This window comes from Pinus tabuliformis, chromosome 1_2 (genome assembly GCF_031772625.1).
Source record: "Pinus tabuliformis cultivar Carrire ecotype Pingquan chromosome 1_2, CPIR1, whole genome shotgun sequence".
Taxonomy (NCBI): Eukaryota; Viridiplantae; Streptophyta; class Pinopsida; order Pinales; family Pinaceae; genus Pinus; species Pinus tabuliformis.
In genome coordinates this window covers 299,817,913-299,832,887 of record NC_142298.1, presented here as the reverse complement: position 1 = coordinate 299,832,887, position 14,975 = coordinate 299,817,913, and the positions used below count along the sequence as shown (strand labels likewise).

Genomic DNA, 14,975 nt, shown 5'->3' with positions numbered 1-14,975 from the left:
ATTCCCTTAACATGTCTTCCTTCTAGAGAACTATTCTTCCTTCTGATGAAGACCTATTGGAAGTCATGATCAAGGAGTGTCCCTTGGCATGTGTTTCTTCCAAATGGAAGCCATGATCAAGATTTATGAGTATGGTGCTTTTGCTGTGACAACCTCGTTAAAAAATGAAATAGGATTCTATGAGGATGGTTCTTTTACTATGTCAACCTCATTAAAAAATGAAAGAGGTCACCATGAGGATGGTTCTTTTACTATGTCAACCTCGTTGAAAACTGAAATAGGTCTGTATGAGGATTTTTCTTTTATTGTGTCAACCTCTTTAAAAAATGAAACAAGTTCCATAAGCATAGTTCCTTTTCTTGTGTCAAGCTCGTTAAAAAATGAAACAAGGTCCCATGACACTACAACAAAACCAGCGATTTGCGCCAGATTTAGCGCCAGATTTTAGTGCATTTTTTTTGTAATTGTGATGAGCAACCTGGCGCTAAATCTGGCTCTATTGTACAATTTTTAAAGCGTCCTTTTTTGCACCTGATTTTGCATCCTTTTTCACGCTAGATTTTGCATCATTTTTTACACCAAACTATGCATCATTTTTTGCGTCAAATTTTGAACCAAGATTTGCATCTTATTTTATGACAGGTTTTGCTTCTAGTTTTGTGTCATTTTTTGCATCTATTTTTCATTCTCTTTTGCTTCCTATTTTGTGTCATTCTTTGCTTCCATTTTTGCACCATCATTTGCATCAAGTTTACACTGTATTTTGAATCCAATTTAACGTCTTTTTATGCATCCATTTTGTGTCAGTTTTTGCATCTAGTCTTACGCCAGGTTTTGTATCTAGTCTTACACTAGTTTTTGCTTCTATTTTTGCACCAGCTTTGGTGCCTATCTTTGCACCATGTGTTGAATTTGATTTAGCACCAAATTTTGCATCCATTTTTGTGCCCATTTTTGCATCTTTTTTTGGACCATTTTTTACATCCACATTTACGTTTGATTTGTCTCCATTTTTCCCATCTCATTTTGCACCATATTTTGCGTCATTTGTTTCATCCAATTTGCATCATTTTTAACACCATCTCTTGCATCTAATGTTACATCATTTTGAGCATCCAAATTTGCATTTATATTTGCATCTTATGTTGAGTCATGTGTTGTGTCCACCTTTGCATCTTATTTTGTGTCTAATGGTACATTCAATTTAGAGCCATTTTTTACGTCTACTTTTGTATTTGTTTTTGCACCAAGTTTTGCATCCAATTTTAAGCTATTTTATGCCCCTTTTTGCACCATTTTTTTGTGTCTACTTGTGTCCAATGTTGCACCATTATTTACACCGACTTTTTCATCCAATTTTGCATTTTTTTGGTGTCTAGTTTTACATCGTTTTCACCATCCAAATTTGCATCTTTTTTTGCCTCATTTTGTGTCCACATTTGCATATAATTTTGTGTCTGAGTTCGAGCCTAAATTTGCATGTGATTAGGAATCATTTTTTACATCCAATATGGCATCCTTGGTTTCACCTTTTTTCAGCCCCATTTTGCATCTTGTTTTATGTCTTTTCTTACATCTTTTTTTTTTCCTTTTTTGCACCCAAGTTTGCATTCCAAATTTACACCATTATTTGCATCATCATTTGGCATATTAATTTGTAACGTTTTTTGCTTCTTTTTAACGCTCAACTTTGCATCTTATTTTACATCTAGTTGTTGTCTTTTTTTGCATCTAATTTGGTGCCCATTTATGTGTCCTTGTTTTTGTCCAATTTGATATCCTTTTGTATGTCAATTGTTTGCATTTTGTATTAATTCCTAGTTTAACATCCAATTTTACTTTCAATTTTGCATCCATGGTTACATCCGCATTTGACTTATATAGAGTATATTTTTCTTTACATATATGACCCCATTTATAGATTCATAGTAAAATATATGATAGTTTCTAAATATCATTAAAGCAGATATCACAATTCAAAATCATTTGTAAAGAAATTTAAGAGAAATTGACAACATCCATCCAAAAAAATAACAATGTGTCATTAACAATTTTCAAAACATGTATAAAATAGCAACATAATACTAATAAAATCAGTATTATTTTTAATCAAAACAAGTAAAATTCAAATATGATTAACAAATCAAAATATTTCATGAATATCGTTATTCTACGATAAATTAACAACATACATAAATCAAACTCATCGTATGATTACAAAATCAAAATGTCTCATTGATATAGGGTAAATTCACAACACCCATCTAAACATAACAATGTCATTCTACACAATAATTTCTTCATAAAAAACAATGCATGTGCATGCCTAGCTACCACCACCAAGATCATCCTCATGATCATCTTGACCATCCTCATTACTCTGATCCACATCATCACCAACACCGCAACTATCATCATCATCTCCTCCTTCACCACCATCATCCTCATCCTCATCCTCATCATCTCCTGATATATGTTGAACATAATTTGGATCATCGTCTTGGCAATCATTACCTATAGCATTCTGACAAAAAAAATCAATATTACATGTTAGTATTAATTACATAACACAACGCATGTTTTTGTTATACAATGTTAACCATAAAATGAAGTAAGATATACTAGCATTTGCACCAGATGTTGCAAAGGAAACGCCGTAAGGCATAAATTGAAAAATACAAATACAACAAAAGAATACTTTGATAAAGAATAAAAATATATTGAATGCTCAAATCAATGCCCCATTAACTGGAAGCATTTAGTAGACATATCTATCAACATTAGGATTATACACAATGATCAAGAAATTTTCCATATACAAACAACAACTTCCACAACAACCTTTTGTCACATCCACATTTTAAGAAATGCCTTGGAACGTGATCAGAATCTTCCATATTGCCTTTTTCATTATGCAGATAAATCTTCCATATTGCTATTTTCATCATGAATATTGTTAGTTCATTGTTGTAAAGTGTTAGTGTGTTAAATTCAATACTATAAGTTCGACAAGTGAAAAACATTCCTCAATTAGCATAATATACATTTTTCTCTCACCGTGTATTTTTCAGTCAAAGAGCACAAGTAACATATTAACATGTATTTTCCCTTCATTATTTTCATCATAGAGCCAAGAAATCTACGCCTTATCTATAAAGTAACAAAAACATTTTGAAATAAGTTTAATATTTCAAGCCAGTGTCTAACCTATAAAGTAACAAAAACTTTTTGAAATAAATTTAATATTTTAAGCAATTGACTAACCTACTTTAATAATTGAAAAATTCTCAAAGATGAATTATACTCCATAATAAGAGAGCCAACATTGGAGCCCATACTTTCACTAAAACCAAAAGAAACACAACCACTTGTTAAGAAGAAATTCAAGTAATAATAATAAAACAAAAATAATAAACATTAAAGTATAAAATGGTATTTCCAACGCACAAGTATAAATATACATGCTCTATGTCCATTGTTAGATTAAATGGGTGTGGAGAAAATTAGTAGAGAACCCAAAATTGTATTTCTAATTAGGATGGGTGGAGAAATGCTTTAAATGCGGGTTGTTGTCATTCTAATGAAACCCTTTGCAAAGGGGATGTTAAGATTCTGAGAGAAAAGCTAGGCTTGGTAGAGAACACCTTCCTTGTTAAACATTCCCCTACTGTAACCAAAAGGAAAGGGCAAGAGAAACAATAATTAGGTTTTTGTTCACAAGTTCTACAAAATATATAGGTGCTATTGATGTTTGAGTGAATAATGGGAGAGATTATTTATGAAATTGTGATAAGGCGCACCTAGTTTTGTCAGAAAGAGGCATATTAATGACAAGTACATCACATTTAGGTAGCATTTCGTCAAGATTTGTCTCCAATGTTGCTCCAGTTTCCTTTTCCAATTCGGGTCCAATAGAAAGACGGTCGTGGTAAAGAAGCTTACAATTGAAGGGTTGTACAAAGGAACGCAATTCAATTCAACATCATGTAATGTTTATTATTATTAGATTGAAATTTTGAAACAAACAGCATGCATGCGTAAGAATTATGGAGCACTGATTTTTGAAAAGAAGTTTGCAACATCATGAAGTAGTACTAGATCCTAAGAATGAATACCTTCAAACGCTTAAGTAGTTCTTTGCCAATACGCCCTACACCAATAGAACCAATAGTTTTCCCTTCTAGATCATATGACCTGTAAGAAATTGCTGCCACTTTCCAATCACCCTCAACAATTTGCTTATATCCAGGCACAAAGTTTCGCATCAATATGAGAATGCGCATTAGCTCATCTTCTGCCACGGACACCACATTACTTTCGCTGATCTTCAACCAATGATGATACAAACAAATCAATGGAATTAAAAAATATATCCAATATAAATAAAATGCGTTTTTTTAAAAGTAACTCCTAAAGTGAGAAAAATAAAGTTAAAAAATATAACAATGACAATTGTGTAGTTAAAGTGTAACCAAAACAAAAATATATATACAACAATAGAATAAATAAAATGCGTTGTTTTAAAAGTAACTCCTAAAGTGAGAAAAAATAAAGTTAAAAAAATATAACAATGACAATTGTGTAGTTTAAGTGTAACCAAAACAAAAATATATATATATATATATCAATAGAATAAACCTATCAAGTGTGGATCAAGCAGTTTGTGTCGGATTTAGCCCATAAAATGTCATTTTCAAATTTAACAATAGAATAAACCTATCTAGTGTGGATCAAGTAGTTTGTGTTGGATTTAACTCATGAAATGTCATGTTCAAATTTAATGGAGAGGGGTCGATTTAATGGAGAGGGGTTGAGAGTGGGAGCCACTTGTGAAGGGTAAAAATTATTCCGTAAGGCACTTAGTGAGACAGAGCCTTGCACAAACCTATTGACAACATCCTACAATTAGACAAATCATTCTTCCATCAACCATTGGAGCTGATCTCAACCTAAACGTAGGTCACCACGGTTAAAGAGAGGACATCATAACGAAACAACGAATTAAACATGGAACCGTCATTTCTAAAGGAAACAATGGTACCTAAAGCTATTCGAAACGTTCGAAGGAAGGAGCAAAATGTCATTTATAAGAAAATAGTAAACTTCGTCCACAACAACGCTACTTAGGGTGGAAATTTTTGGGAAAACCACCACAAGAAAGGAACAAAAAATGGGAAGGCTAGAAATGCAATTATCTTTGCCCTTGAAATGTCTACTAAAAGGAGAGGAGAGTTCGAAGGAAATTAAAGAACTCAAAAGGCAGTCCTTGGAGTCATCATTGCCCGATTTGAGAGAGCTTCCATTTTTTGAAAGAGTTGTTTTACTTGCACCTCCCCTCTCCATTTTGTTAAAGAGTTGTTTCACTTGTTATGATATATATGAATGTTACAGTGTGCAGGAGTATGATTCAATTCCATACGAAAATACAAAACATCTGATAGGATTTCCTTATACCTCATAGGCAAACAACCATTGTCCCTTCTATAGATGAGCAGAATAAGTGCTTGGTTCTCTACACTAAATAAAGACAAAGTATAGTACTTATTGCTGACAAAATAGGATTTAAATCGCGGTTCAATTGCTTGACATTCAGCTGGTCACAGAATTGTAGAGTGCATAATCATAAGTGATGTTGCGAGCCTCATTGCTCAAAGTCTAAGGGTCTTGCGAGCCATAATCACAGCCATGTATGGCATATCTTGTGATTATGGCATTTTATGAGGTCAATTCTTGTGAAGACATTTCAGTTTATAATAAATTTTGAACCTCAACAGAGTTTTGGAAAGACCTGGCTGAGCTAGGACATCAACAACACAGCTGATATGAATGACATAATCTAGCCTCAAGAGGGAGCCTCTTTTGTTTCATCACTCTAACAATCTATGAAGTGGTGGAAAGCATAACAACTTCCCCTTGAATATGACACCTAAACTGAGTACAAATCCTAAATGATGCAGCCCTTGGTGCATGTCTCTCAAAGTATGGGACTTTTTACAAAACTCTTTGTTTATTTTAGTTTTGGATGACAGACATTTACAGTTTTTGGTTTTTTCTGGGGTTGTTTATCCTTCTATGAAGGTGACCCCAGGTTTACTTATGTACATGCTCTTATACTGTTTTTTACATCCTCTGGGAGGAGACTCCAACAGCTTTACAAATGACAGCAGAATAGCTCCCTTTGGGTTGAGCAGAATGTGTTCTTATTAAGCCTCCTCATGGCTTTTGAACTATATGTACAAAAACTTTTTACAGTATTAATAAAAAGTTGTGCTTTTTTCCTCGGAAAAAAAAAAATGTCTCTCAAAGTATCGATATTTCAAATGTTGAAAGCTCTTGTGCCCATTTGATATGCATTCGATTGCAGTTCCCCTGAAGAAAGAATCTTATAAAGGTGAGGCCATGGCCAATATGTTAGCCATATCCATTGGAGTTTCCATTGCTTGACAACTTTAGTGTGATCAGTCCCACCATGATTCACATGGGCTTCTACTCAACACTGGCTGTTGCTATTGTAAGAGTCTTCAAGCTCGTTGAACCCATAGTATTGATAAGTGTATTCTTTGGGTCTCTGGTTTTCAAATTCTGCCTATGTTTTCCTCTCAGTATCATTATTTCAAATGCTGAAAGCTCTAATTCCCATTGCTGTGTATTTGATTGTGGTTTCCCTGAAGAAAGAAGCTTATAAAGGTGAGCCCGAGGCCAATATGTTGGCCATATCCATTGGAGTTACTATTTCAGCTTATGGGGAGGCCAAGATGAATGCATGGGAGGTGATTCTCCAGTTAAGTGCAGTTGCATGTGAGACTACCCAATTGGTTCTCATACAAATTCCACGAACATCAAAAGGGATTAAGTTGAATCCCATCACATCTTTGTTGCTCCTTGTTGCCTTGTTTTTCTCAGCACCCCCTGGGCCTTAGTAGAATACCCATTTCTGATAATCAGGGTCTCTTCCTTTGATTTGGATTACATGACATTTCTGCTTGTGCCTTGGCTCTTAATCTTGCAGTGTTTTTTCTGATAGGAAAGACTTCAGCCTTGACTATGAATGTTGCTGGTCTTGTCAAGGACTGGCTGCTCATAACATAATCTTTGTCTGTAATAAATGAAAAGGTTACAGTCATAAACTTGAGTGGGTGTGGACTGGCTTTTCTGGCTGTCTGTTACTATAATCATTTGAAACTTCAAGCTCTCAAGTCCAATGACAACCAACCAAAGTACCTCAGCAGTGCAGCTGATGCCAATGATGAAGGAGAAGGTTTGATAATGACGAGTGGGAGATCCTCAATCAGAGATTCAGAACCAGTAGAGAAAAATCAAACTCAAGCTTCATGATTAGGTATTTAGATCATTAATATTGTCTTGTGCTAGAGATTACTGTTCTTGGATTGGCTCCTCTATGCCCAGATCTATTTGCAGGGAACAGGCCAGTCATTCACAGTGAAGAAGATAATGACAAGATTAGTGTATAATGATGGACAGGATGGTGCCATGGTGCCAACCTAAATTTCAAGTAAGGAGACATCTGTTCATCAATTTGTCAAGAAGCATGGCCTACAATTCAATTGCTCTAAGCCTATCACTTCTTCCACCTGTCAAATAAATTGTTTCCTGTTTGTTTAGTTGACTATGGTTCTAATAAATATACTATTGTTTGATGTAAAAAGACAAAACAAAACAAAAAATATGGAAAGTTGTGACCCCATTTTCTAACTACAAATTGAAATCGGATTACCATAGTGACCACCTCTGCTTATTGGAATCAAAAAGGGGGTGGGTTATGCACAATCCTCCGTATCATTTGCTATTACCAGAGATAATTAAAGCCACCCTAAACTCAAGTCTTAACTATGCTGATAAGTGAATAAGTGCTTGGTTCTCTACACTAAATAAAGACAAAGTATAGTACTTATTGCTGACAAAATAGGATTTAAATCGCGGTTCAATTGCTTGACATTCAGCTGGTCACAGAATTGTAGAGTGCATAAAGTTATAATTCCAACAGATACCTACCAAATTTTAGGCAAAATTAACTGGAAAATATACCCAAAAAAAAAACTAAAATGTAAAACAATTAAACTATGCTTATGTTTGGACATGAAGCTATATAACAGCTACATGTACCCTAGTGGATATATACATGATTTGGACTTTTATTGTTTGGTCAGCAAAAAGAATTTCTTCAGGGGACGTCTTCCTGACTCTGCCATTTTGTCATATCTTCTTTTAATAATAATATTTCAACAGTTTTCTATAATAATCTTATTATCTTATTTATATTTCTACAATGTGTTTTTTTGTTATTCTTTCTTTATTTTGGAAGTTTCTCAGCACAGTCATTACTCCCATGACGCAGTAGAACACATAATTACTATCACTCAAGCAGATGAACCATAAAGCTTTCAACAATGACTGTGCAAATACCAAGAACATTTGACAGTATTCCATTCCATACATTAATTGGATAACTTGTACATGACAAGAAAACCCATGTACATACTACAAATTAATGTATAACTTGTACATTACAAGAAAACCCATGTAGATGACTTGTCAAGCCAAAAAAGCAGCTAGGTTTAAAGCCAATAGGTTCACTAAAATGAAAATTTCCAAACTCATGGACTTTGCAGAGGTATCTTCGAGAAACATAAACACAATACCCTTCTCTGTAGCTACTACGCCAACAAGAGAAAGTTGAAACGTTTCCCAAAGGTCACAAGCAGTTATGTCAGATAAGAATAGAAAACTCACAGGTAAAGAAGAGTTTAAAGGCTATAAAAAGATGGAGACAACTCCGTACGTTATATGTCCATCGTAATGCTCTTTCAAGCTAGAATAGGCTCCAGGTCTGTTAGTAAAAGGCAAGAGACCAGCTAAAGGCAACAGGGGCTGATGGAAGCTTTCATTGGTTCTCTAGGCAAATCCATCAATGATATAAGTGTGAGGCATAGGAACCAGTAGACAATTGTAAAAATAAAAATCACAATCATAGCACTGTACCTAAGTCAAAGGTATAGTTGTAAGTTACTGTACACTGTTTTCCAAAAATAAACTAAAAATTTCAAGAAACTATTCATATCCTGATTAAAAGAAATGGCAAGCTACAATTTCTCATTTAGAAAAACATTCCAAAAATGTATCAATTAATGACTAAGGATACAAAAAAAATGTTCCAAAAGTTGTTAGGAAAGCTTTCTTGGGATTTGGCTTGTCTGGAGCAGGAAACATGGGCTGCATATATCTTTTTTTGTAACTGCCTAATGTAAGACATTTTGAAAGGGAGATTCAAGATGCTTCATCAAGGGGCTTGAAATTTTTCATGTATGGCCATTTTGAAAGGGAGATTCAAGCTCGAGGGGCTTCTAAACATCATGGTGGGCCTCTTCATATTTGCAGTCAATCTCCATTGTTCATTTCATGAAGCTTCAAGTGCCTAGAAATTCAAACCTATGTTATCACTGTAATTGGTTCTTACTGTTTTCGGATCAAAGGCACGAGTCTCTTTGTTTGTGGAATTTGATACATCTTCGGATCTTCCTCTAAATCAACGGCCTCATATAAAATATCTGGGCTTCCAATAGATTCTGATATCGGGTAGTGATCGTTAAAACTGTGGGCTGGGATTTCTCCATTAAAACACATTGAAGATGCATCAGAAATTCCAACCCGAGGTGAAGGTCTAATAGAAGACCTAGGAACTGTGGAAGAAGCCAAAAAAGAAACACGGCAACTAAATTGCTATGTTACAGATTACCTCAATATAAATGAGGATCTTCTAACACTTGCCCAGCGGAAAGAGGAGGAGGTAATTTTGAAGCTTAAGAGTTTTATTTTGAAGGATTATTTTTATTAGCATCAATGGTAGAATACATCATGTATTAAGCCCTTTTATACACGTTGCAGATGAGCTCTTTAGCTGAAAGAGTGGAAGGCTTGCAGATGGTACTTTCCAAGAATACAGAGGATAATATCATTATGGGTGGAACATTGAGAGCTCTTAGAGTCGAAATGGCTGATCTCAGACAGCAACATCTGATACTTAGGCAGCATTATGATGTTACTCAAATGAAGCTTAGGAATAGTGAATAGTAAACCATGGGCTTGCTTCAAGGCAATATGAAAGTACTGGTAGGGTGAAATAGGATGAAGCTCTAGAAGCCTGGAATCTAATTCAACAAACACAGAATCTCGCAGGGCATTATTTGTTCTTGATGCACTATTTGCTAGAGAACATTTGGTGCACATGATCCACAAAATCCCACAACCCTGATGCAGAAACTCTGCAGGGATGCAGGATTGACAACCTTAATGATAATCTGTTAAACTAGAATAAAAGAAAATTTTATAAGCACAAGGCACTTGTATCGTTCTCTTGCTTAAGAGAGAATCTGGTTCAAGATCATTTTCCTCCTTTTAACAAGTGCTCAATAGATTTCCTAGAATCAGAGGTCTGAAAAGAAAAAAACCAAGAGAAGAAATAGACGAGGCCCCAAAGCTAGTAATACCACTGGGATTCTGTAGAAGTTCAAAATGCAAACATGCAAATTAAATATAGGGTCTGTCAATGGTGTGAAAAAAAAACCAAAAAGAAAAACCATCTCCACGAGGTCTTAGATTATATGAAAGTCATCAAGATATAGAACTCATTCTCAAAGCAGAATGTGATTATGAAATTCATCTCTTTTCTTCCCCTTGAGCTTGTAACCAGTCGGCACTGTCCTGGTAGTGGTTCCCCTGAAATGAACACAAGGTGGATAAAACACTGGTCTAAGAAAACATGGATATTATACTAGGAAGTAAAGAAGATGGTATAGTAGCAGTTCTTTGTCAATGGAATGTACAGTTTAGCAACAGGTTATTTGGTACATAAAAGGCCTCTGTGTACCATTATCTCCTGCAGTCTTTTTTTCCCAATTGTATCCAACTTCGGGTCATCATGGTTTACGAACAAATTATAGATAAAGGAAAAGAAAGAAGAGAATATCTAAGAACAAAGAACATGGGAATGCATGCTACAAAACACTATTTTCATGAATTATGTAATTTCCCAAAAATGCCACGAAAGATAGGCAGCTCGTTCCATCACAGAATGTCAAGTTAGATTTATTTAAACCATAATAATGTAAAGATTTGAGCGTTTAGAACTTTTAGTCAATATGATGCATCATTTACTACAATCTTCCATCGTACTGAATACTGAGATGGAGATTGCAAAACGTGAAGAGTCGATGGGAAAGTTAACCCGAAAGTTAACAGCCATTGTTGCAAACCAAGATTTGCTTTTTGCAGAAACTGAACACCTGCAAGTGCATAGACAATTGCAAAATGCCAACTACAAAAAGGTTGAAACTGAGGCTGAATTGATACATTCCAAAAATCTGATGAATGATTTGAAAGGGAAAATATGTCATATGCATGATGAAATGTGCAGACTAAGGGCCGAAAAGAGTGATATGATCAAGCAGAATATATTGCTTAAGCAAGCAGCAGAAGCTAAAGACCAGGTTATTCTAAACATCCGGAATGAGGCAACTGACTTGTGGCACAGAGTACAGGTTTTAGAAGATGAAGTCATGGAGAAAGAAGGTCAAATTTCTATATTAAAGGGATCATTCTCTGAAGAGTATTGGTATTAACAAAGCATAAGAGCATGGATTCACCATCAGATTGGCCTTTTCTGTCAGGATGTTAGTAGGAAGAGAAGGAGATACTTGTTTTTGACCGCTTGGCAATGCAAGTTTCAGGTTCAAGCACCCCTCTTGATCCATATGGAACTGAACAGAGAACTGCTCATCCTCTGCAGATTGATTTATAGTCATAGTACAGTGCTTGAGGACATTACATTACAACATCTCTACCACACTGAGCTTGCAAAAACAGTCTAACGATTACAGAGCCCTACAAGATATCCACTCGTGTCAAAAAGGATTTAAGCTTGTTTGCAGATATTTTTGAGCTTTCAACTGTTTAAGTTTTGGTGGCAATGAACTCGTTGAATTGAACTGAACCTTTCAGACTGCCCAAAAAGAAGTCACGTGAACATCAAAATTCTCAGTTAAACTGCCCTAAAAAACAACAAAAATGTCACATGGACATCAATAACATTCTCAGCGGAACAATTGTGTAGAGATCTATCTCGTATTATGATGCTGATCTGGGGAAACTCAGGTGTCAAAGGAAAGCGCTTGTAAGGGAGAAAAGAGATACCAGTCATTCAGGGAATTGACAGCATCGGAGAATATAACTCAATGCTTACAGAAAACCCATTCTCACTATGCCTTGAAAGGTTTGCAATGGCCTCTAATGCATAGTCACTGCTATAAGTTTGGCTGCCAGCACATGATGATACTCTCCTAAGTGTAACTGCTACTATTTCCCAACAAGTGTCTAAGTGCACTCTCCTAATCACTCCCTAGAATGATTGTTAGAATGATTGTTTAGCAGTTTAGTGAACAGGAAAAGGCCATTAGGGAAACTGGTGGATTGAATTTTCATTAAAGCCATCAAACAACTAAGTTACTAACAACTGGATCAATTGAGTGTAAAATATGGTTTCGTCTTAACCTCTGATATCAAAAACTTTGAGGTCTGGTCAATAAATTTGTGATTAATGTGGATATATGCAACACTAAAACGATATTCCCTCCACTCAAATACGAAACCAAGGGGAAGCGCGAAGAAACAGACCAATAATCAAAGAAGAATGCAATACCCCAATTATCGCAAAAACATTTGACTGTCACATCAATTATAGAACGCTAACAAACTTATGCAAACGAGGGAACTGGTTGCCACTAAATTATATTTGAGCTGAGGTATATATACATCAAGTACACACCAAATTGCCTTATCGGCCTCGGACAAAATAAAAGGGCAGGTTGCACACGGCTATTAGTAGCAGCAACTAAGGCTGGTTTAGTTTTCGGCTCTCAAAGAGCCCAATACTCAAGGTAATGACCTAAGTGGGCGTTGAATATTTCAATCCATCTTTTCTACTGCTTCCCCACCACCGTTCCTGACAACAGTTGCCGCGATGTTTCATAATTACTTAGTACTCAAAAGAAATATGAAAGTTTACAGGAGAGGCATATCACAGTATAAATGAAACAGTCTAGGTCGGTGGCAGTCGGAGTTGGCTTGTGAGAGTTTTGGGTAATTTTGAAAGCATAGATGCTCCTCTAATTGCTCAACTCTGCTTCTATATTAGTACAGATCCCGGATAACAGACCTTTTGCAGAGCTCGTTCAAGGAAGACCTTTAAAAACCAGCAAGTTCAAGTAAGAAATCCAAAAATTCAGTGCAGCTCATGAGGCATACGTCAATTGAGTTATCTCGGGCAGTAGAGTGGAATGGCATTTGTCAATTGAGTTATCTCGGGTAGTACTGCTTACAACAGGAGAATGACAAGACCGTATAGCAGAGAGTTCAAAATCCGCATACATGATACAAACAAGGATTAGAAGAGTCTAAGAACAGTGCTCACTGTCTACAGAGCCAAGACGAATGCAGAAGAGTTCTTCCTTCAGTTCCCCATCTGAGAAATCAGTTGCATGCCAGACCCAAGTTTTATCACTACCTGCGTGCTCCTGAAGTGACATTGGGGAATGAACTGCAAGGCAAAAAGTTGAAATATTTCCAGAAAGTTGAAATATGGCAAATTTTTCCAATCAAGAACTCTAAATAATTTCATTAGGACAAGGCGTAGAGGATTCATGACGGCGACAAGAAAATAATGGCGCTTTGCAATTTTAGCACTCTCTTGCAGAAAAATACCTTTTCTGAAATCGTTTTGACCACGAAGAAACGCAGATGAACTGTTGGAAGTCGTGCAGAGAGAGATCTGGTGGCTCGTGGATCGATTCTGGGGCAATGTTTATGCGATTGCAAACCATGATTGTTCATATGCGAGCTACTGAGCTCGTTGAGAGGGATACGCGCAATGGCGCCAAACTACCAAGAGGATTTGAATTTAAAAGCGGGATAGAATATCTACCGTCCGATCATGTCATCGACAGCCATATATTTGTGTTTCAGTAAAACGGATTTTCAAAGAATTTGAAATATTATACATTTTATAGAATGTGAAATATTATACATTCTATTATTTAAGTTGAATAATAGTTTTACTTTGGAAAAATAATTGGGCACATCAAATAAAATATTGATGCGACGGACATAGAACTCCGAAACAATAATGCACCCTTCTCTTACTCCAAAACAATAATGCACCCTTCTCTAGCTGATGTGTCAATGCTTTCTTTGAAGTGGAACTTAAAGAATTAAGTAATTATTCATGATTAAATTGGGATTTTATATAAATTAATTGATTATTTATTAATGTTAATTTCATTTTATAATTTTATAGTAATTTTTAATAGATTTTTGTTAAAGATAATTATTTGAGCTATTATTGTATCAAGATTTTTGTTGTGTCTTTTATTATTATATTTTAATCCACTTTAAACATGCTCAAAATATGTTTTCATCTTCATTTGTGGAGATTATCTACTTGCATATTCAAAAAGTTTTGATGTAGTTTTTGCCTTGAAAAATGATTATTGTGATTGTAATGGTGAGAAATTATTCTATAAACAGTGTTAAGTGTTATTTACAATAAATGAGAAATTCTTTTTGAATATATAAGACTAATCTTTGAGAGAATAGATATATATTCCCTAATTATCACATAAACAAGGGGTTAATCTTGCATTTAGTGCTTTATCTCTGTAGAGTTTCGCTAAACAAAGGGAATACCTCCTCCTGCGTGACTTCGATTGTCCCTCCCCTTACAGGATTGCAAAGCATTAAGAATTGAATCTTCTTTATTTTAAAGATGTAGTCTTGTCGAATATACCAAAAACATAGTAGGATTCTTTCATTATTGACAAAATCAAGCACATGTGCAAGGGAAGTATTCATCTATGGATGGTTAACAAGTTCATTAATAACTACAAGCAAACGCTTCAAACTATGTA

General features: G+C 35.3%; 1 protein-coding gene across 2 annotated transcripts; it reads right to left on the bottom strand.

Moving 5' to 3' along the window:
• Positions 1 to 2,066: 2,066 nt before the first annotated feature.
• On the bottom strand, positions 2,067 to 13,962 carry LOC149205532 (formate dehydrogenase 1, mitochondrial-like). Of its 2 annotated transcripts, none has more exons than XM_089395096.1 (3): positions 13,774 to 13,962; positions 4,116 to 4,320; positions 2,067 to 2,524 (listed from the first exon to the last, which is right to left on the bottom strand). In XM_089395096.1, exons 1-3 carry the CDS (start codon positions 13,890 to 13,892, stop codon positions 2,327 to 2,329), a joined length of 522 nt encoding a protein of 173 aa, XP_089251222.1. In that variant the 5' UTR covers positions 13,893 to 13,962; the 3' UTR covers positions 2,067 to 2,326. The 2 variants fall into 2 exon arrangements, with proteins under 2 accessions (XP_089251222.1, XP_089251221.1); XM_089395095.1 differs by having other exon boundaries at positions 4,116 to 4,325; positions 13,774 to 13,961.
• Positions 13,963 to 14,975: the final 1,013 nt, after the last annotated feature.